This window comes from Melospiza melodia, chromosome 3 (assembly GCF_035770615.1).
Source record: "Melospiza melodia melodia isolate bMelMel2 chromosome 3, bMelMel2.pri, whole genome shotgun sequence".
Taxonomy (NCBI): domain Eukaryota; kingdom Metazoa; phylum Chordata; class Aves; order Passeriformes; family Passerellidae; genus Melospiza; species Melospiza melodia.
Window position 1 is genome coordinate 13,660,954 of NC_086196.1, and position 20,450 is coordinate 13,681,403.

General features: G+C 38.6%; 1 protein-coding gene across 1 annotated transcript in view; it reads left to right on the plus strand.

Moving 5' to 3' along the window:
- The window catches only part of GREB1 (growth regulating estrogen receptor binding 1), an 88,403-nt gene extending 69,331 nt beyond the window's left edge, over positions 1 to 19,072 (plus strand). Inside the window, exons 23-33 of the mRNA XM_063150846.1 lie at positions 2,516 to 2,618; positions 3,420 to 3,578; positions 5,270 to 5,412; positions 6,172 to 6,333; positions 8,115 to 8,319; positions 9,145 to 9,319; positions 10,234 to 10,452; positions 12,702 to 12,837; positions 13,374 to 13,574; positions 15,538 to 15,676; positions 17,320 to 19,072. Coding sequence (XP_063006916.1) covers positions 2,516 to 2,618; positions 3,420 to 3,578; positions 5,270 to 5,412; positions 6,172 to 6,333; positions 8,115 to 8,319; positions 9,145 to 9,319; positions 10,234 to 10,452; positions 12,702 to 12,837; positions 13,374 to 13,574; positions 15,538 to 15,676; positions 17,320 to 17,483 — 1,806 coding nt within the window. The 3' untranslated portion in view covers positions 17,484 to 19,072. The remainder of the gene's footprint in view (positions 1 to 2,515; positions 2,619 to 3,419; positions 3,579 to 5,269; positions 5,413 to 6,171; positions 6,334 to 8,114; positions 8,320 to 9,144; positions 9,320 to 10,233; positions 10,453 to 12,701; positions 12,838 to 13,373; positions 13,575 to 15,537; positions 15,677 to 17,319) is intronic.
- The last annotated feature ends 1,378 nt before the right edge of the window (positions 19,073 to 20,450 follow it).

The following is a 20,450-nucleotide window of genomic DNA, read 5'->3' on the forward strand; positions in this document are numbered from 1 at the left end:
TGCACAAACTCTTGGAAAAAGGTGTAGTGACAGATGGGGCAAGATGGGGAGATGAAGAAGTTGTGGTTTCCGATTGTTATTCAGTTTATTTTCACATTTTATTTTCAAACAAAGAAAAAGTCTCTGTGCTATTCCATTTTGCCTGGAGATGGTACACATATAAAACAGTACAATTAGTTTTAGAGGTGCATTTAGCTATCTCGGGATGTTACAAGTTCACTTGTTCAAGATTCTTCCCTTCTGGAGTAAATGCTGATTGTAAATGAGATGTCATTAATTTCTCATTTTCTTTTTGAAAATCTCAAAATTACCTGAAAAAGGTGTTCTCTCTTTCACCAGTTCATTTCTTGAGCAGTAAATGCAGGAAAATGTGCTAGTGAATGGAGTCCAAATATGAATGCTGCATGTGCTCAGCCCAGTCTCTGCAGGGAAACATTCTAATAACATGGAGATATTCCTGAAAGCTCCCAACAGCTTTTTACACACAGCATTGCTCATATCTAGCAGTTCATAAAACTCACAGTACTGAATTGGAAGCTTTTAATGTGACAGATAGAGATTGGGTAAGATCTAATGCATGCAGTGGCCTAAGTGCATGTATTAGATTAGCGGTGTAGCACTTGTCATCCTGTGGTTTCCAGCATTTTTGAGTCGTGACCCTGCAGTTTGTGTACCCTTGAGCCTGGTAACTGGTGCTTTTCATCTCAGCACCACGCAGCAGTAGCCTCATCACTCCCACACACATTCTGAAATACATGAGTTTGATAGAACTTTTTTAATGCATACCAAAAAGAAAAAGTAAGGCTTTCAACATGTTGTTCTGTTGACAATTCTAAGTATATACTTCAAACAGATTAAGAATTAATTTTTATATAGATATCTAATATCAAGGAGACAGGTGTGCTTTTGATAAATGATCTCTTGTTTGAAATTTGGAAACTTAATATGTCAGGCTACCCTGTGTTTAATGAAAAGATGATTAGAGGCACTTTAAAAGAGTATGTTCATAACAGAATAAAAAGGTAATCTCAGACATGAGGAAAACAAATGAAAGTATTTTCTTTGTTTGCCTTAGATGTGGGAAAATAAGATGGTTTTGTTTTAGCTCCTCAATGAGTAGCTATTGCTTCCAAATTTAGAACCTTGTTCCAGGGTCAGAGTAAGAAATTCTCATCAGTTTCAATGGAGTTTAGATAAAAAACAAAACTGGGAGTTAGAAACATCTGGTCCATGGCCTGACTATAGTCCATGCTGTCATTTCCTCTACTCGAAGTTACTCTTTTTTTCTGTGTTACTCCAGGATGACAGAGTTGTGTGCTCACATCTGATTCTCAACAGAGAACAGGGATAATGAGACCCTTATCCACCCTGTGCAAGCAACTGTTCAAACTGCAGTCTGATAGGAGAAACAGATAATAAGCAAATGCCTCTTGCTTTGAATTTAAAGCCTCCCTTCCTCAAGTGTTGAGAGAAAATGAAAATTTTTCTTGTCATAGATGGAAAACAGTAACTTAAATACTCCGTTTAGCAATTCCAACACCCTATGCTTCTGACGTGTCCTAGCAGTAATGGAAGTGAAGCTGGGTTTTCAATTCAGTAGTAATATAGACCTAATCCAAAATCTGATGTCCCTTTGTGAAATCACACATTTGCTGTCCAATGTGTTGTAACTGATCTACGTGCTAACCTCCCCTGTACATCCTGCTCACACACAACATCATGGTTTTTAAAGGGGCCTGCTTGGATATGGCCTTATTTACTTGATGCTATCACCAGCAAACTACCTGCGAAAGACAGAACAACCCACTGAATAAATCACTGGCTGTGGCTTAAACCTTTCAGCAATACTCTTGATGTAGTGAAGGGAAAATTTATACACTGTGTTGATGGGGTGAAAAAGAAAGGAGAAAGTTGTATTTTAAGATAATTTTAAAATGGACTTTTAAACGATAATTTTAAAAGATTGGAAAGGAAATATTGTATTTTCAGCATGAAAACAGGACATTTTTTGCACATACCATGTCCTTCAGGAGTGGAAGTGGCCAGCAGGAGCTCTCCCAGGGATGTGTTGCCACTTTTACTCCTCAGGAGAGTGACTGAATTCAGTAGCGGGCAGTGTACTGGTGAATCATATAGAAATGAAAGGCTTGGGATAATTCTTTAGTTATCTTGTAATTCGAGGGTTCTTTGTACATTTTATGAGCCTATGTGATTTTTAAATGTTCATTGCCTGTGTAGAACCTATAACATCAGGAGAGAAAATTCTTGTCTCTGGGCCTGTAATTAGACCTCTGATATAAAATGTGTTTTCCAGCTAAGCTCCTGCACAGAGAGAATAAAACTGTTGAACATTTTGCTCTTCATTTATGCCAAGGAATATACAAATAACAAAGATATCCAAGTCCTGAATATTAACATTCAGTTTCACCACAGCTGCAATTTCCAGATATATGGAAAACTAACATGATGAAAAGCAAAATTTTACTTTTTTTTTTTCTAATTTATATGTTTACAGATAGGGAAAACAGGTGCCTACCTGCAGTTCCTCAGTATTTTGTCCCGAATGCTGATTAGACTGACAGAAGTGGATGTTTATGATGAGGAAGAAATCAACATCAGTAAGTTCCTGGTATAAAAATATTCTGGAGACAATAGAAAATTGTTATGCTAAATTGAAATATAGTTGTCTGTATATTCTATGCCTATTCTATCCTCATCACCTTTGCAATTGCTTTACATTATATAAATACTTTAAGAAAAATTTTCTGAGATCTTCAACTGATACTTAAGAATATTTTATTATTTTATTTATATTACTATTGTTTAGAATATAATATTAAATAAAATATTTTAGAATAAAATATTAAATAAAATATTTTATTGTTTTATTTATATTACTATTGTTTAGAATTTAAACAAAGAATATACCTCTGGTTTTTGTGGAAAGAGATCGACAGCATTTATGTATATTAAATGATATCCAACCATTGGTCTTCAGTGTAGAATTGGAATTAACTTCTGTGGTAAAGCATAAAAGGAATCATTGAAATTTTGCCAGATTTATACCCTGAGGAGCAATGTCATGTTTTCGTATTACACAAGATTACCCGAGGGAAGGGAGTTTCTGCTCTCTAATATCTAATTTTAGTCCAAACTTGCTTTATTTACAGTGTATTACTGCTTTGTGTTCCCAGATGTATTTCTGTCAGACACGACATGAAGATAATTTTAAAAGGCAGAGTTGCATTGAGGTGCAAGGTTCATTTATGCAAAAGTTTACCTCTTGGTGCATAATGATATTGTGCCATCAGACTAATGAAAGAAAAAATGGACCAGGAATAATAGGTACAGCAAAACCATCTATAGTAATATAAAGAGCTTTAAAAAATTCTGAATTCTTATTTTTCGATATATCATAGACATAAAAGAAGAATCTGATCAATACTACCATCAGCCTGGAGATATGTGGCCAGATTTGGAGACATTTAAGAAGATGCCTTTTGACTACACCATCCATGACCCAAAATATGAAGATGCGAGTCTGATTTGTTCAAAGCTTCAGGCTATAGACAGTGAAGGTTAGAATTTTAAAAATCTGATTGGTACACATTTATGTATTTATTTGGTTTTAATGTGAGAATCCTGTTAAACTTTTAAGCAGAGTTAAAATACCAGAAATGCTTTTGATTAAGTAATAGTGAAAAAAGATTTCAAGTTTTCCAGATGAAGTACCAGAGTATGACCCATATAAATTACTTAAGGTATATGGATAGTCTTTCATTAAAAAAGCTCTAATTCCTCAATGAGTTTGTGCATTTGAATGATTTTATAAAGTAGCATTGCCCTGCTCTGTAGCAGTGCAATGATTTCTGTGCATAAAGTTAGCTTTGTATTTAAAAGTATCTATAGGTTTATTTTTTAGATTTTAGGTTAGGTTTGGAAAGCTTGAGATGAACATGCTCAGACCTAGATTCCTGGAGTATTGGTGTGAGAATTGATGCTCTGAATTAGCCAGCTGGACATGCACAGGCCTGTGGGAGTGGGTGGCAGGGAGGAAACCCTGCTGTTCAGAAAGGCCTTGGCAGGCTGGAGAAGTGGAGCCTCAAGAACAGTTCATCCCACATGCCCCTTGCACTTGGGATAGAATAACTTTATTCAGCTGTACAAGTTTGGGGCCAGCACTAGAGACAGCAGCTTTGATAAAGGTGACTTGATGGTGCTGGTTGACAACAATTAAACATGAGTCACCAGTTCTCCACTGGGTCAATGGCTTACTAATAACCTAGCAACAGGTCAAGGGAAGTGGTTATTCTTCTGTGATGGCAACTCTAAGGCCACATCTGGGTATTCTGTCAAGTTTTAGGCTTCCCAATATGAGAAAGACGTTGACATCGAGAAGTGAGGCCAGTGAGCAGCCACTAAGATATGGAGAAAATTGGAGTGAATTGGGTTAGTTTCATCTAGGGACGTCAAGCAGGTGCATCTGAATGCTGTCTTCAATTTCCTAATGGGAATTTATAGAAATAAACTATTATAGATACATAGCATAAGGACAAGAGACAACAGACACAAATTGCAACATGGGAAATTACAATTAGATTGTATGAAAAATATTTGCAGAATAAAAAGTAGTCAAACTATGGAGCAGGTTGCCCAGAGAGATTATGAAAGCTCCACTCTTGGTGATTTTTGAAACTTAACATGACAAGGAAAAGCTTTGAGCAACCTGATCTGATGCTGAAAATCTGAGTGGAAGATTAAATAAAAAAGTCCTTTTCAGCAGAAAATATACCTCATCTTCTCTCAGTCTCTCACAAAGAGGATCCTTTGAAAAATATGGATATACATGAAGGAGCAACATCACTAAATTGCCAAATTAATTTCACATAATCTACTGTGATGTCTGTCACAGAATGGCAAATGTCGTAAGGGTCTTTATTACTATTTATTGCTTTTGTAAACATTCTACCAATAATAGCAACAATGAAATTTTTAATGGTCAGGCATTGCTTACATCTCAGCCTTATGAGAAATCTGTAGTGAATTACCATAATCATGAATTTGTAGATAATTCCTTGTAGATGTCTTTGCTGTACGTAGTTATTTATAAATTATTCTGTGCTCGGAATGAATTCATGGTTTGTTTTGTAAGTGTTTTATATTGCCATTTTCCCAGAAGCTGCTTTCGGTGACAGAAACAATCTGTCACAAGAGAATACCTTCTATCCTTGAATATATGTTACATTTAATTTGTTTCTTTTCTCTATAGACAGATCAGTGAGCAGGAGGCAGGAAGATATGTACACGTGCCGGCAGACAACCAGGATGAGACTGTCCAAGTATGCAGCGTACAACACCTACCATCACTGTGAGCAGTGCCATCAGTACATGGGGTTCAATCCCAGGTACCAGGTGAGGATTTCCAGGAGTTACTCTGCAGATGAGAAGCTGAAGCATTCACAACCCAAACACAGTTTGTGTACATTCACTGTATTTTGATTGGCTTAGAAGTTGTCTATGTGTACAAATACAGCCGATTTACAGATTTCGTTATTTCTTGAGGTTTGCCTGCCTTGGCTAGGCTGCAGTTTGGGGGGCTCAGAGGACCGACCCTTGTGTCATTCATGCTAGTTTATTTGGTGCTGTGATCTGCATATATACTACCAAGTAAAACTACTTTCCCAGTAAGATTTCCACTGGGCTTTGTTTAAGTGGAAAAGTTTGCACCTGACTGCAACAGGTGCTACTTCTGACACAGGAGTAGTCCAGCACAGAGTAGTCTGTGTGTTGTATACAATTTGCTTTTACTCAGAATGACCCTCTAATTTCTTGCCTGTTTTAATGTGAGGAAGAAAGTGTCAGCAATGCAAATACTGTTTTTTATGTGCCAGTATTACTGTGAAAGCCAGGAGGGGCCTGTAAGTATTGGTGCCATCTGTAAGATGAAACTGAAACAACAGTTTCAAAAGAGGGAACACTTTAATCTGTATTTTTTAGTGTAAGCTCTAGCCTAGGGATTATTGCTTAACACTTATGAATAATGAAGCTAAATCTAATGTCATACAGTAAGTGACTGTAATCTGTTCAGCAATGTTGTAAATGTATATAAACTGCACTGGGACCTTGTGGTTTGACTTTAAATGGAATTATCATATTTTTTCTCATCCTTAGATTTATGAGTCGACTCTGCATGCATTTGCCTTTTCCTATTCTATGCTGGGAGAAGAAATACAGCTGCATTTTATCATTCCAAAATCCAAGGAGCATCATTTTGTCTTTAGCCAACCAGGAAGACAGCTGGAAAGTATGAGGCTACCACTAGTCACAGATAAGGTAGCTGGATTATTTTTATTTGTGGCCATATATGGGAGAGAGACACCACCAATTTCAAAGTCTGTTGAATTAGTATTCTCTGTACTACTGTTCCTACTGTCAAGAGACAATAAGTTTGTCCTTATGCTAAGCTTGTATTTTCTCCCAGAAAGGGATACGTGAAAAAAAATTTTGAGACACCAAAAAGCTCCATCTTTTGGTCATAGTCAAGGTTGATCCTTTGGTATCAACAGTCTTATCTGTGACAAAAGGTCTTTGGTTATGGGTTTAAGATGTTAAAGTGAGAATAGTTTCTGCAAAGAAACTCAAAGATATGATTTCATTTATCATACCATTAGTAAGAGGAAGCATTTTTTTCTGTAGAGAAAAAGCAGTGGAATATCCTGTTTTATGCTGCATAAATGCTTAGTTACTTTCATATAAAAATAATGCTTTTAAAGAATCTTAGCTTCAAGACTGTATAAAGAATTACATGTCATGCTTGTAGAAAGGTATCTGTTTGACAAGCTCCAACCACAGAATCACAGAATAAATGAGTTGGAAGGGACCCACAAGGATCATTGAGTCCAACTCCTGGTCCTGCACTGCACCATCCCCAGGAGTCCCACCATGTGCCTGAGAGCACTGTCCAAACACTTCTTGAGCTCTGGCAGGCTGCTGCTGTGACCACTTCCCTGGGGAGCCTCTTCCAGTGCCCAACCACGCTCTGGGAGAAGAATCTTTTCCTGATATCCAACCTAAATTTCCCCTGACACAACTTCAGGCCATTCCCTCAAGTCCATCCCTGCTCACCACAAAGAGGTCCTGCCCCTCCTCTTCCCCTCATGAGAAAGTTGTAACTGCAGTAAGGTCTCCCCTCAGTCTCCTCCAGGCTGAAGAGAAAAAGTGACCTCAGCTACTCCTCACACAGCTTCTCCTCCAGGCCCTTCACCGTCTTTGCTGCCCTCCTTTGGACACTCTCTAATAGTCTAATATTTTTCGTATCTTGGGGTGCCCAAAACTGCACAGAATATTCAAGGTGAGGCCACACAGGTGCAGAGATGTTGATCTTTACAGATATTCCTGATGCTCACATCTAAGGTGAAGCTGTGCCTTGCTCAGGCCACACTGCTTGGAGTACTGAAGCAATTTATGGAGCAGCAGTAAGCAGTATAGCACTTCTATCCTGGAGAAAATAAGCTGCTTCCAATAAACACTAATAAATCAATATCACCCTCCAGTTCAAGTTTTAAATAGAAGAACCAAGACAGTAACACAACAGCAATGTAAGAATGACATCTCCTGCTCTCCCACACCCAGTAAACTTGTGCTTGGCTACATGGTCAGAGCTGTGTGCTGGGTCCTTGTGGATTCTTTTCTTGCTTCTGCCATTGGCCTGGTTGAGGCTTTGACATTTAAGGACGATTCTTCCTCTGCTTCTTTTTCTATTTTCTTGCTCCAGTCAGAAGAGTTGTACTGTAGTTTTGGAGTAAGGTGTTTCTTGCAGTCCTATATCATAGGGACCTAAATCTTCTTGCAGATCTATCCTCAAGGTACCTCTGCACTTGGCAGGCCAAGGTTAGCAGTCCTGTCCATCCCACCACACTCTCATTGGTCAATTAAGCTAAATGATAGTTTTCTTTTTTCCAATTCTTATAAAAATTGTTTATTTTCCTGTCAAGGAATTTTAAAATGTGTCAGTTTGTCTAGTGTTAGTGTATCTGAATTGTTGTCCTGAAGAATCTATTTCTCCTTTTTCTGTCCAGATTAATACAGAAACTCACACTTCTTTTTACTTACAGAGTGAAGATTACATAAAAAGCCCCACTTTCACTCCCACCACTGGCCGTCATGAACATGGACTTTTCAATTTATATCATGCAATGGATGGAGCCAGTCATTTGCATGTTTTAGTTGTCAAGGAGTACGAAATGGCCATATATAAGAAGTATTGGCCCAACCACATCATGCTCGTTCTTCCAAGCATTTTCAACAGTGCAGGAGTAGGTAAGTGTAACAAGAGGTTCTAAAAAATGTGGACACACAACTTGGGTCCTTAGGTGTTGCTATTTGACAGTGAAATGTAGACCCACAGCTTGCAGCTAGGATGTCTGAGCTGGTGATCTGCATTCCCTCTGAAGACAAAGTGTCACAGTTGAAGATACACTTCTCTTAATCCAGGACACCTAGAGCAAGCTCAGTGAGTTGCACCCTAGAAATACTTAACTCTTCTATTGTCTTTGAAAGAAGCTGAGGGTGTTAAAACTCAGATGGAGTTCCACAATTTCCACAATTTCCACAATTTCACTTGTGGAAATAAGTTGCGTGCTACTTGCATGGGCAGTGATGCTCTGGTTGGGTCCGTCCCTCAGGAAGGTTCTGCTAATATAACATCTGTGAAATATTCAACCCTTTTCTTGTGCTGCTGGAACACCTTATATACAGCAGTAGTGACAAACATTCAGAGTAGATCATCAGGGACAATTTCCAATGTCATTTACTGGAAAGCTGGTCAGTCAGCATCTCTAACTCTTTGCACCTAGAGATGCTAATGAACACAAATATTGTCATGTGAAAAGAAGTAGTCACTAAATCCTTAAGACACTAGAAAATCTTTACCACAGAAGTCAGGCATCATTTTTCATCCTTGCCAATGTGGTTCTTTAAGTCACTTGCTTGGCAAGCTGGCTGTGGGTGGTGATGGGGTTAAAATCTTCAGAGTGATTTATACCCTTGTCTGTGCAGAAATATTCACTTCAAAAGGCTTCTGAGTTAAAAGCAAACAGTTTCTGCCCCTATTTTTAATCTGGTGGTTTATGCCCATGGTTTCAGGTGCTGCACACTTCCTGATTAAGGAGTTGTCCTATCATAACCTGGAGCTCGAACGGAATCGGCAGGAAGAGCTGGGGATAAAGCCCCAGGATATTTGGCCTTTCATTGTCATTTCAGATGACTCCTGTGTTATGTGGAACGCAGTAGAAGTTGATTGTTCAGGAGACAGGAGAAGGTAAATAGTGAAATATATGCTTTTTCATCTGATCTCTTTTAACCTTTCTCTGCATGTAATTTTGAAATTATGTTTGCTACACTACAACTTCTACCCTGTACAAGCAGAGAATTGTTTGCCCAAGGAGAGCACTTTCCTAGGTATCTGTCTTTGCACAGCACGTAGTGTAGTGCGTGTTGTTTATTCCTGTCCCCTGAGGATTTATGTGCCCTGCAACCGTTGCTGTTCAAGCTAGAGTTACTTGGAATGCAGATTTCAGACTCTGTAAACACTCCCTGATACACTGGACAACATGTCAATTTTTCACCAGATTTTTCTAGGAAAGCTAAATGACAGTTCTGTGCAAGTTGTGCAACTGATTTCCTTTGGCTCTTCTGTCAGTCCCAGTCTGTCTCCTTTATGAGTTCCCCAAATTCCTGAACTAGCATTTTTGTTTTCATTGCTTTAGAATAATGTTTGTGCTAGATTTTTTTATCTATTCCATGAATAGACTATGCAGAATTTACAGCAGACTTTCAGAGAGAATGACACTCGATGAAAACTGACATTTATGGACTCCAGGGGTGGGCTAGAAGGATCTTAATACTTTGTGCTCAAGTTATGGCACAAGTCAGCAACTCTCCAAGATTCATTGGAATATTATCTAGGTAACTTAAAAAGTTTACATATCTGAGTGAATATTTTGAGAGATGTAGACTAAATTACAGATCTGTCATACCAGTCCCTACCACCTAAGCACTAGTAATTTTAACTATAGTGAGAGACAAAAAAATACAGTCAAGTAAGACAACACTGAAGATATCTACCTGAAAGTCATAACAACTTCCAGCTGTTAAGAATTGCTCTTCAGCAGAAAGAGATTCCGAATGTTCTCTATATATTTTAAAATTAACACATTTTCATAATTATTGTAGTGACTATACATGGACTGAAAGGAATGTTTCCCTGAAGCAAATTCTGCAACACATTGAAGCAACTCCCAATGTCACTCATTATGCCCTAATTGGAATGAGGAAATGGTCCAGTAAAACAAACAGTGCTGAGATCAAGGAACCATTCTCCTGCTGCCACGTGCATGACTTCATCATGCTGAATGTGGATCTGACACAGAATGTACAGTACAATCAGAACAGGTAAGTGAATCAGTAGCACTTTTCAGCAGCAAAGCTTAAACAAAGCTCTTGTTTTTTTAGGGAAGTTGTGAATGGCATACAGACAGTTTTTGTTTTCTTACTGGTGATTCAAATCCTTCCCAGGCTGCCAGAAGTTGGAAAAAGACATTAATTTCTATAGTTCCAAGTAAAACAGTGATAACAAAGTGACAGGATAGACATAGAAAGCAGTGTACTCTGCAGTATTGGTCTACTCCAAGTGGCCTTTGGTCAATAATGTACTTCTCTTCTTGTCTGCCTAACTGCTCTCCCTTCCAAAGGCAACAGGAATATATGGATGATTGGTGCATAACCAAATCTCATTCAGATATATATATCTGGGCTTTTTACCCTGAGTAGCACAACAGTGCAGCATACCATATAAGTGCTCATCAGGACAATCAGAAGAAAAGAATAAATAAGTCTTGTTCACATTGGTGGTTGTTTCTCACATTCAGCTGTCTCAGAAATTCCACTTTTTCAGTTATTGTGCCACTGAGGACATATCAGATTTTAGTTTTGTCATGTACAGCATTACCACAGTTGACAGAACTGTATTCACTAGGTTCATAGTCTCACAGAATTTCACTGATCTGTGTGAAATAAACTATGTGTTTCCTCCCATTTCTGAGGGACATGCATTTATAACAACAGAATGAAGTGTATATATATCACTAGAGGTGGGATTCACTTGTCCAAAACTGGTCTTTCAGTGCCTTAGAAAATGGAAGACATCCATATGGGGCTGGCAGGTATGACATGAAATGTGTGGTTTTCTGTAAGCTGTGTGGGACAGCCCAGGTAATTAAAATGGCTGTAAGTTACACTTGGGTAACTGAACATCAGTCACTGTGCTTTTCAGAGCTCTGCTAACTCAGGAAGATATCTTTTGAGGCCCAAGCTTACTTCTAACTGCAGAGAAGCATTCTGCATTCATTATTCTCTGAATAAACAGATGTTCTATATTTCTATTGTCACCAGCCTGACATCTTTAAAGAACAAATTTGCCCCTGTGCATCTCCTATTAGAGAACTGTGCTCCCAGGCTGCCTAAGTGTGTTACCTTGTGAAGCATTATGCATGAAGGGCATATGGAGACAATGACAATAAAGCAAAATGATATGAGTACAAGCAACAATGTTAAAATGTCAGGAATGCCACATCACACCACCCATTTCCTGCCTCTGTCTTTGAACCTCAGGAGGCTCAGGGTAATCCTGTGTGGGTACTGCTGACTGTGAAGTATTGTATGGCATTCCAGGCCTGGGCAAGGAAAAAGGTACATTTTAAAACCCAGAGGCAGTGACAGTCAGGGATATCAAATAACCATGTAGATATTGCTAAGATCAAAGAAAAAACTTAAAAAACTTATAACTGAATGCCATGTTTCTCACTGGTGTTGGCTGTTGCACTGGTTGCTCAGTTAGCTTAAATTCAAGCTCTGGATGTCAATCCAATCGTTCTGTACATCATCTTGTTTCCTTTGTAAGAAATATATTCAAATTGAAGAACTGATCCTGAATTTTCCAGAGATCAGAGTATTTGAATTTAGTCAGCTTTAGGAGTTTACCTTTTATTCTGTTCCCTCATATTTTTAAATGGGTCAAATTTAGCTGAGGGATGTTTGCCCTCATTCTGCTTAATCTTTTCCTGTGTCTCAGCAGTTCTCTTGTATAAAGACTACCTGCCTTCAAATAGTTTTTGTTTCTAAAATACAATTACATTAGTTCTGCAGAGGAACATTGAAAAACTTGCTAGCTATTCATATTCTGAGGGGAAAATGAGTAGTCAGATACTTCTGTGCATTTGATAAATCAAACATAAGGCTTGATCCCTTTCCTTGGAAGTCAAAGGAAATAATTTCCTTGACTTTATTTGAAGTAGTAATGTATGTAGCAATTTCTTATGACTCCATTATTGTAGTAAAAGGCAAAAAAATGTTTTAACTCCTGGGTATTTTCCTTAGCAATTTACTGCCTTTCCACTTTATGCTTTTGATCCTTTCCCTCCCTAAGTGCTTTCCTCCCTCAATCTGGTCTTCTCAAACTGATGTTAGCCTAGTTTATTACTAGATAACTGAATCCCCTTTCCCTGACTGATAGGCACTGGTGGAGGGTCAGTATGTTTGATACCTGTCCTTTCTGTGGTGCTGATCAAAGGCTCTGAGTGCTTGTATTGGTCAGTGTGTGATGAGGAACATTCCTCGGACCTGCTATGATTTTTTCTTTCCAGATTTACATGTGATGATGTTGACTTCAACTTGCGTGTCCACAGTGCTGGCCTCCTCATCTGTCGGTTCAACCACTTCAGTGTCATGAAAAAGCAAATTGCAGTTGGAGGACAGCGATCCTTCCACATAAAGTCTAAGGTGGGCACTGAGACCTCTGTTGCACTGTTGTTAAAATTGTGTTTTCCTTTCTTGTCTTTTTTAACTAGGACACCTGAGGTATTTTGGTGCATCATCTGTTGCCTGTAATGGGGTATGTCTGCCATGTGGGGCTTTTTTCAGTATTTTTTTTCTGAAATCCACAATATTCTTCCCATAAATACAATTTTCCTTACTAGTTTTCCTTCAAAACCTTGAAAAACACATAAAGTGTCTCTTTGCAATCCAAGTACCCATTCAGTATGTGGATTTTATCTACAGCTATAGAATTGTGCAACTTCATGTGACTTCATAGGTAGGAGTACTTTGAGTTCAAAGAAGGAACCTCAAAGTCTATAAACACAAATATAATTTTATGAAACTGAAACTGTTTTGGTAGCAGATATTTTTTGCTGAATAACTTTTCTTCTTAAGTAAAACTTAGATTTGTAGGGTAGAAATGTATTTCATACAAACCAGAATTCACACAGCTTGATGGATTAAGATTGATCTGTACAAGAAATATTTTTTCCTCACAGGTGTCTGACAATCCAGTTTCAATCTCCCCTGCTCAGTACATTTGTGCTCCTGACAGCAAGAACACCTTCTTGGCAGCACCTGCTCAGTTGCTCCTTGAAAAGTATCTCCAGTACCACAGCCATCGCTTCTTCCCTCTCTCACTGAAGAACTATAGCCATCCAGTGCTGTCTGTGGACTGCTACCTTAACTTAGGACCACAGGTACTGAACAAAACAATCTCCAAGCAGCTCTAGAAATGTGTAGGCTCTGTTTTGGATGGGTTATTGATGTATTCCTTTGAAGAATGAGGCACATTTCTATAATGTTACAATCGAATTCTTAGTCTTGTAGAGATATTGTCAGAGGCTTCAACTAAAGTACATGGAGAGAAATCCCAGAATTGTCCTAAACACTAATATAGTCTGTGAAGTGCTTTCTCAATCTGCTATAATTTGGCTCTTCCTACAGAAAATTATTTCCACAAGAGGGTCTTACAAATACTAGATAACCCTTAGAAAGCACTTCAAATATACAGATGTTTTAGTTCACTTCAGACTGATAAGCTGAGGCAGAGAATCAAATATTAAACAACCAGTGGGAATGGGAGATGCTGACATTAAGTCTCAGGAGCTGTTGGCTCTCTCTGATGAGTCTGGATCTAAAGCCAAGGTCGTAATTCAGCTCAAATATGTCAATAGAAATTTGGTGCTAAGGTGGTGTGGTTCAGGGGAGAGGAACTGCGTGGAATTTACATTATTTGAACAGTAAGAGACATAATTTTATCTCTCAGGTTTTTCCTGGAAATCGCAGTGAGGAACCTCAGAGAAAGAGAAAACAATTCTTATCTCTATTCTCTGGTCTTGTTTTAGCACATGTGGAATGTGTTAGGAAGATTGTTTACCTGAAGAGATTTAGTAATTAGATTCTAGTGATGGTTGCTTATGTTAATTGGTCTATTAGGTCAAATCTGTGTCCTGGCTGTCTGGAGACAGTCACAGGTTTTCCTTTAGTATGTATCTTTGTATAGTATAGTACAGTATAGTATCTCTTTAGTATAGTTATAATATACTATTAATGTAATATATAGTTTAATAAAACAATTGTTCAGCCTTCTGAATCAATAGACTCAGATGTGGATAATTTCCTTTGTCGGGGACACCCTGCATAATAAAATAGGACTGTTTTTATCTCTTCACTGAATACTAAATGAAATTCAGTCTTTCTGGGTTTCCTGAACTTCTCCTCCAAAGAGCTGTGTAATAACCTTCCCATGTATGCTGCTCCCACAACATTTTGAGTTCTTAGGCTTTTGTTTCCACCATGTTTGGAAAAACAAGCTTTGTGGGAGGGCATTGTACTGTTACTGTCTTCATCCATTGCATCCTTTCAGCTCTAACCCATTCAGCACAGGAAATTATTTCACTTTCATTTGGAATTGCTGCCTGAATTGTAATATGATACAGCAGGATTGAAGGAATATGGAATAGGAATACTGGTACAGAGTCTTAGTTGCTGAAGTTCAGCCTTCCTCCTCCACTCAGTCATGCTGATCCATGCCAGATGAGGATGTATCCCGGCTAAGTAGTACAGTGGCACTTTTGAAACTAAGCCATGTGTGGAAGATACCCTTAATCTGAATTTATAAATCCTGAAGGAGTGCTGTAAATATTCCTGTTCCTAGTAGATTTCAGGAGTAGCCATAAAAACAAACTAGGCAAGAGGAAACCTCATAAATTCATGTATATGAATAACTCTACTGACTTGAGTAACCCTTGAGTAATCATAATGTAAATGAAATTTGGAATTTCTAGGGGTTCATTTCATGTCTGAATGTAGAGTTATTGTATTTACTCACATGTAAATAAAATGTGCAGGGCAGGTCACAGCATTATGGTTGTGGAGAGCAATTGTTACTGCAGCTTTCAAACTCTATCACATCTGAACATAACAACAATAACAATGACAATGACAATAACAACAACATTAACAATAACAATAACAATTGTGATGATGAATTGTGCTTATGTATATTATTAATAAGTAGTGCTATGTTTTGGAAGGAACTATAAAGCTCACAATATTTGGAGTTGGAAAGAAAGTCTGAATTTGAATCAAGTGCAGATACTGGAAGCTTCATATGGAAGCTCTAAAGATGTTAATGTTTTTCCACTCTCTCCCAATCAGATTGCAGTTTGCTACGTGAGTTCTCGGCCTCATTCTCTGAATATCAGTTCCTCTGGTTTGACATTCAGTGGTCTCCTGCTGTACCTCTGTGACTCCTTTGTTGTGGCTAGCTTCTTGAAGAAGTTTCATTTTCTTAAAGGTGAGCTGCAATAATTTTATTACAGAGAATTAGGTGACATGGTCTCTGAGAATGTGGGGAAAATCTATTTTATCTGTGTTTTAAATCTATTATATTTATTTAATATATATGCATTTATTCATGCATGTATTGATATTCTTCTTTATATGTCCCAACTTTGATACTTGATCATGCTGGCTCTGCACTGTAGTAAACTGGTATATAGCAGTGCTATAAGTTCTGCAGATTTCTAAGTGAGAAGGAATATTGGATCCATATCATCATGCCTAGAGTATGTGCACAACTCCTTACTCTGTTTGAAAACTGAGTATTTATGCATGAAGCATTTACCTACTGTGATCTTACAGCTTTTTAAAATGTTGATGGAAAATAGGTGATTGACAAGCATCTATCAAAATCTATTTCCTATTTTTAGAAATAGAAAGTGGCTCATTTACGATTTATTCCTGATACCCAGTTTCTCCATGCAAACCTTATGATGCTGTGCAGCAGTGGAGACAAGTAACTTCCACTTGTGTTGCAGACAGTCCCATTGCAAACTTCCTTTGGATCCTCCTGCTGCTGTCCTGGGCATTTGGTGCTCTGGGGCTTTGTTTCTCTCAGCTGTCACTGGGGGAAGAGCACCGTGGTTAGTGCCTCTTGAAACTGGCAGAGTTGTTACAGACTGCTGTGTTCTTCGTTGCAGCTAAAACAGAGGCTACCAGTCAGTCTCATTTTGCATAAACCAGTCAATTTTTATATCATGTAGCGTAAAGTATGTTTGCTTTGGGATTTCTCCATCTCCCCTGGCAGTCTGCTTGATTTTCTAATGGGTCACATAAGAATTAAACACCATGTGACTCTCTGTCTTGTTTCTTTTTATTATATTCACAGGATTTTTTTTGTCTCGGGCATTACCACTTACCTCACCATTTCTCATTTAGATTACTGAATGCTGGTGAGGTAAATATTTTCTCTTAAAGGAGGACTTTTCTCAGCAGCCATGAAGCCATGCATGCAAGTTAAAGTGGTTATCAGCATGCCAGACTGGACAGTTGGCATTGGTTACTGAAGTATCATTTTTTTAGTTTGGCATTCTGGGTTTGCTTGTGACTGTAGCCACACAAACCAGATTCTTTCTTGCCAGGACATGAGTTTACCAATCCAAAAGCCACTAAAATTTGTGATTAGTTTTAAAGACATGTTTAGAACATTTCTGGGCAGCAAAGCACAAAGAGCTTAGTCAGCCATCACAGTGATTGCCATGTGGGTTTTGCTGAGTGAGGGTTTCACGCAACAAAGGTAATGATCAGGAGGGCTACAACAGGAATGGATGTAGGGCTTTTATCTGGTTTGCTGCCAGACCTCCTTAGACCTGCCAGTTTTACTTTTCCTACCCTAGGGATCCTGAAAAGTGCTTCTAGTCCTGTTTACTAGGTGATTATGAGGTGTCTCAAGTTACACAAGAAGATCCTGACAAATAGGTAGCTGAACATAGCTCTCCTCAAGTCCTACCTGAGCCGTTTAATTTTCTCCCAAGCTCCTGATGTGAAATTTTCTCCTGATGTGAAATGAGTGGAGTTCTCCATGTAGGGGGGTGGGAGATGGGTGATCTGAGAACAAAGGGGATACTCATGAGAGTTCCTTTTGAACTGTTTGCCCAGGTGCCACGCTGTGTGTGATTTGCCAGGACCGCAATTCTCTCCGCCAGACTGTCGTCCGGCTGGAGCTGGAAGATGAGTGGCAGTTCCGCCTGCGGGACGAATTCCAGACTGCCAACGCCAAAGAGGACCGACCACTGTTCTTCCTGACTGGACGACATATTTAATTGAAAAGAGACACATTTCCCCAATGACACAAGACACTAATTGCCACCATCTCATGAAATTACTTTTGAGGCACTCTGCTTTCAAAACAGAAACAGGACTGTTTCCTGTTGTTTATTAGAATGATATCTAATCAGACAGCTTAAGATCATATTTACAAACATTGAAGTGACTTTTCTAATTTAATGTTCTGATGGAAGTCATCCCTAATTCTTGATAGAGACACAGAGACTTACATGGTGGAAAGAATTTCATAGCAGAAGAGAGGTCAAAGAGTGCACTTCTGTGACAAAGAAGACCACATGCAAGTTCATAAAGAATCTTTTTGTACATACCAGAAATAGGAAATGTAAATTTAGAAGCAGGTTCTGGTTTACAAGTCCTATTTATCAAACAGTCAGCATAGGGCAACAGGAGTTGGTACAGTTCAGTAGTATACTGCTTCTGATTGATCCAGATAGGCTTTTTTCATGAAGATTTGTAAAGTGTATTTCTTTAACAGCAGGAACTCAGTTGAAGCTTTAATTTTTGGAATAAGTGCCACACTGGATAGTTTTACTGTGCAGGACTGTTGGAGTAGAAGACTAATTATATCTCTGGTTTTATTAGCATAAGGAAGAGAGTTAATAAGATGGTAAAATGAGATCTGAACATTTAAACGTGAAACTGATATTAACTTGAATAACTGAAGAGATCAAATGATGGGACTGACCTGCAAGTGATTTATTTCTAGAACAGTGACGTTTTGTGACTAAATTGTAGACTGGCTGTAGACTTCAAGCTGAGGCAAGTGCACTCAGGAAAGCCTATGAAATGGTTCTAAAACACTCCCAATACACTTTCTGGGGATATTTTCTTGCCAAGGTGCTTCAAAGGAGTGAGAAATGGAGATTACAATGCTGAGAAATTCAGGTGAAAATCTAAACCCATGTTTTTGAGCAGCACCGGGCATTGTGGTATTTCGTACGCTGTAGATGTTAAATCAGTGGTCACTGTCCTTGTCTCGGTGTTTGGGAATGCTGTCGAAGCTGCAACTTCCTGTTTGTCTTTATGGAATCAGTGTTAATGTCACTCAGTCAAGGTGTAGGAAGGATGAGTATAGACATTGTCAGAGGATATCTAATATTTGGGCAGGCCTTTCTTGCTGGATACACCAATGAGGGGATCATTTGCTTTATACAGATGAAATGCCATTAGTGTCTAAGTCTGTTACAGTGCTGGCCTTGAAATGCAGGCATCCCTATGACTGTGCCAAAGAGATAATTTAGGTTAATTTACAGAAGAAATATAAGTTCTGTAAGTTGTGAATTCTGTAAGAGATGTGGATTGCTATCTACAAGGAAACTGCTGGCAATCAGTGTGCTTCTATATTTCATTGTTTGTGTTTCCGAGTGAGAATTCACTTTAAGTTTTGTGAAGGAAGGTGAGCATTGGCCTATGTAAATAGTATTACTGTTCAGTTTTCATCAGTTGATTAGTTAATTTAAACTTTTTTTTAAGGAAGTGTGACATTTATGTCTTTATAAATAAAGTTCATGCTGCATGGACACCTGTCTTGGTTATGTACTGGGCCAATAAGTACACACACGTTTGTAGTGGAAAAAAACAGAGGGAAAGCACTGGCTGAAAGGAGTTAATATAATTAAGGAATGACCTGAACTGATCAAGAGAAAATACAGGACTTCTTAATGGCCTACATCATAACACAGCCTCAAAAGTATAAGGATTTTTGAAAGAACTCAAATTGAAAGACAGTGAGTTGAAATTTCCTTTCCTGTAACCAAATATTTAAACAACTTATACCAGGTGTCCATTAACTTTTTTCTGTGTTTTAGGTCTGACATTTGCTTTGTCAGCCTTTAGACACCCATTTTCTCCAAGAAACTAAAAAAGCCCTAAAGTACAAAATAATAAAGAAAATAAATAAAAAATAAATCATATCCTTTCTTAACATTCTATTCTGCCACAAAGTTTCCAAAACTTTGACAAAATACAGCTGACAGTTACCGGAAGCCATCGTACTCCTGAGTGTTGTTTCATGTTACCCTTTTTCTCCATATGGTATCCTGTATACCTGACAGGAGTCCCAGGGCCTGGCCTCAGCAGACCTGTGTCTATGGTGTGACCAAGTGCAATCATTCTCCCTCATGGACTATATTTATGAGCAATTGTATGTGATGAAAGTTGCAGGCACAGCCCATTGCCACCCTGTAATAAGACCAGATATGCCCTTACTCTGACCAAAATGCAGGTAATTCCTGTCATGCTGTGGGAGCATCTGTGCACCCACATGGCAGAAAAACACAGCATTTTGCCCACAGGAGGCCAAAAAATGGTGGTGGATGACTCAGGGAGAGACAGCCTCCAGACCCCCATCCAAAATTTTCCTTATCCCTGACCTAGTTTACAAGCTAAGCCCCCCTAAAGTGTAAGGCTTTCATGAAGAGGGCAATGTAGGTTTTGTGTCCAGCTGGGACTCTGAAGTAATACAGATAAATAATAATGATAAATTATTGTTTGGGTGGGACTGGCATCCTGTGCTGCAACCCTTGGTGCTATAGTTCTTTACTGTATGTGCATGTGTAGGGCTGGGAACCCAGGTCCCAGGTCCACCCTTCTCTTGTCTTTCTTTTGTGAGAAGGAATCACTGGCTTTCAGTCCCAGTGACCTTTGTGAGAAAACTTGGCCCATGCCCATTATGCATACAAATCTTTTAAGCATTTTCTTTCTGGTTTTGGATGTGGCAAGAAAGCAGAATTCTGCATTCTGTGGATTCACTTGACAATGTGATAGCAAACAAACTTTTTATAGCCTCTGCCTTCTTCTCTAGCACCTTCCATGCTTTCTGATTTAGTCATCCACTATTATCACCTGCAGATAGTATTATTAGCATGTTCTGAATTGTCAGTCAGAGGAGAAGTAGTTTATGATTCAGCTTCTGTAAAAGACAGAGTCCAAATATAGAGAAG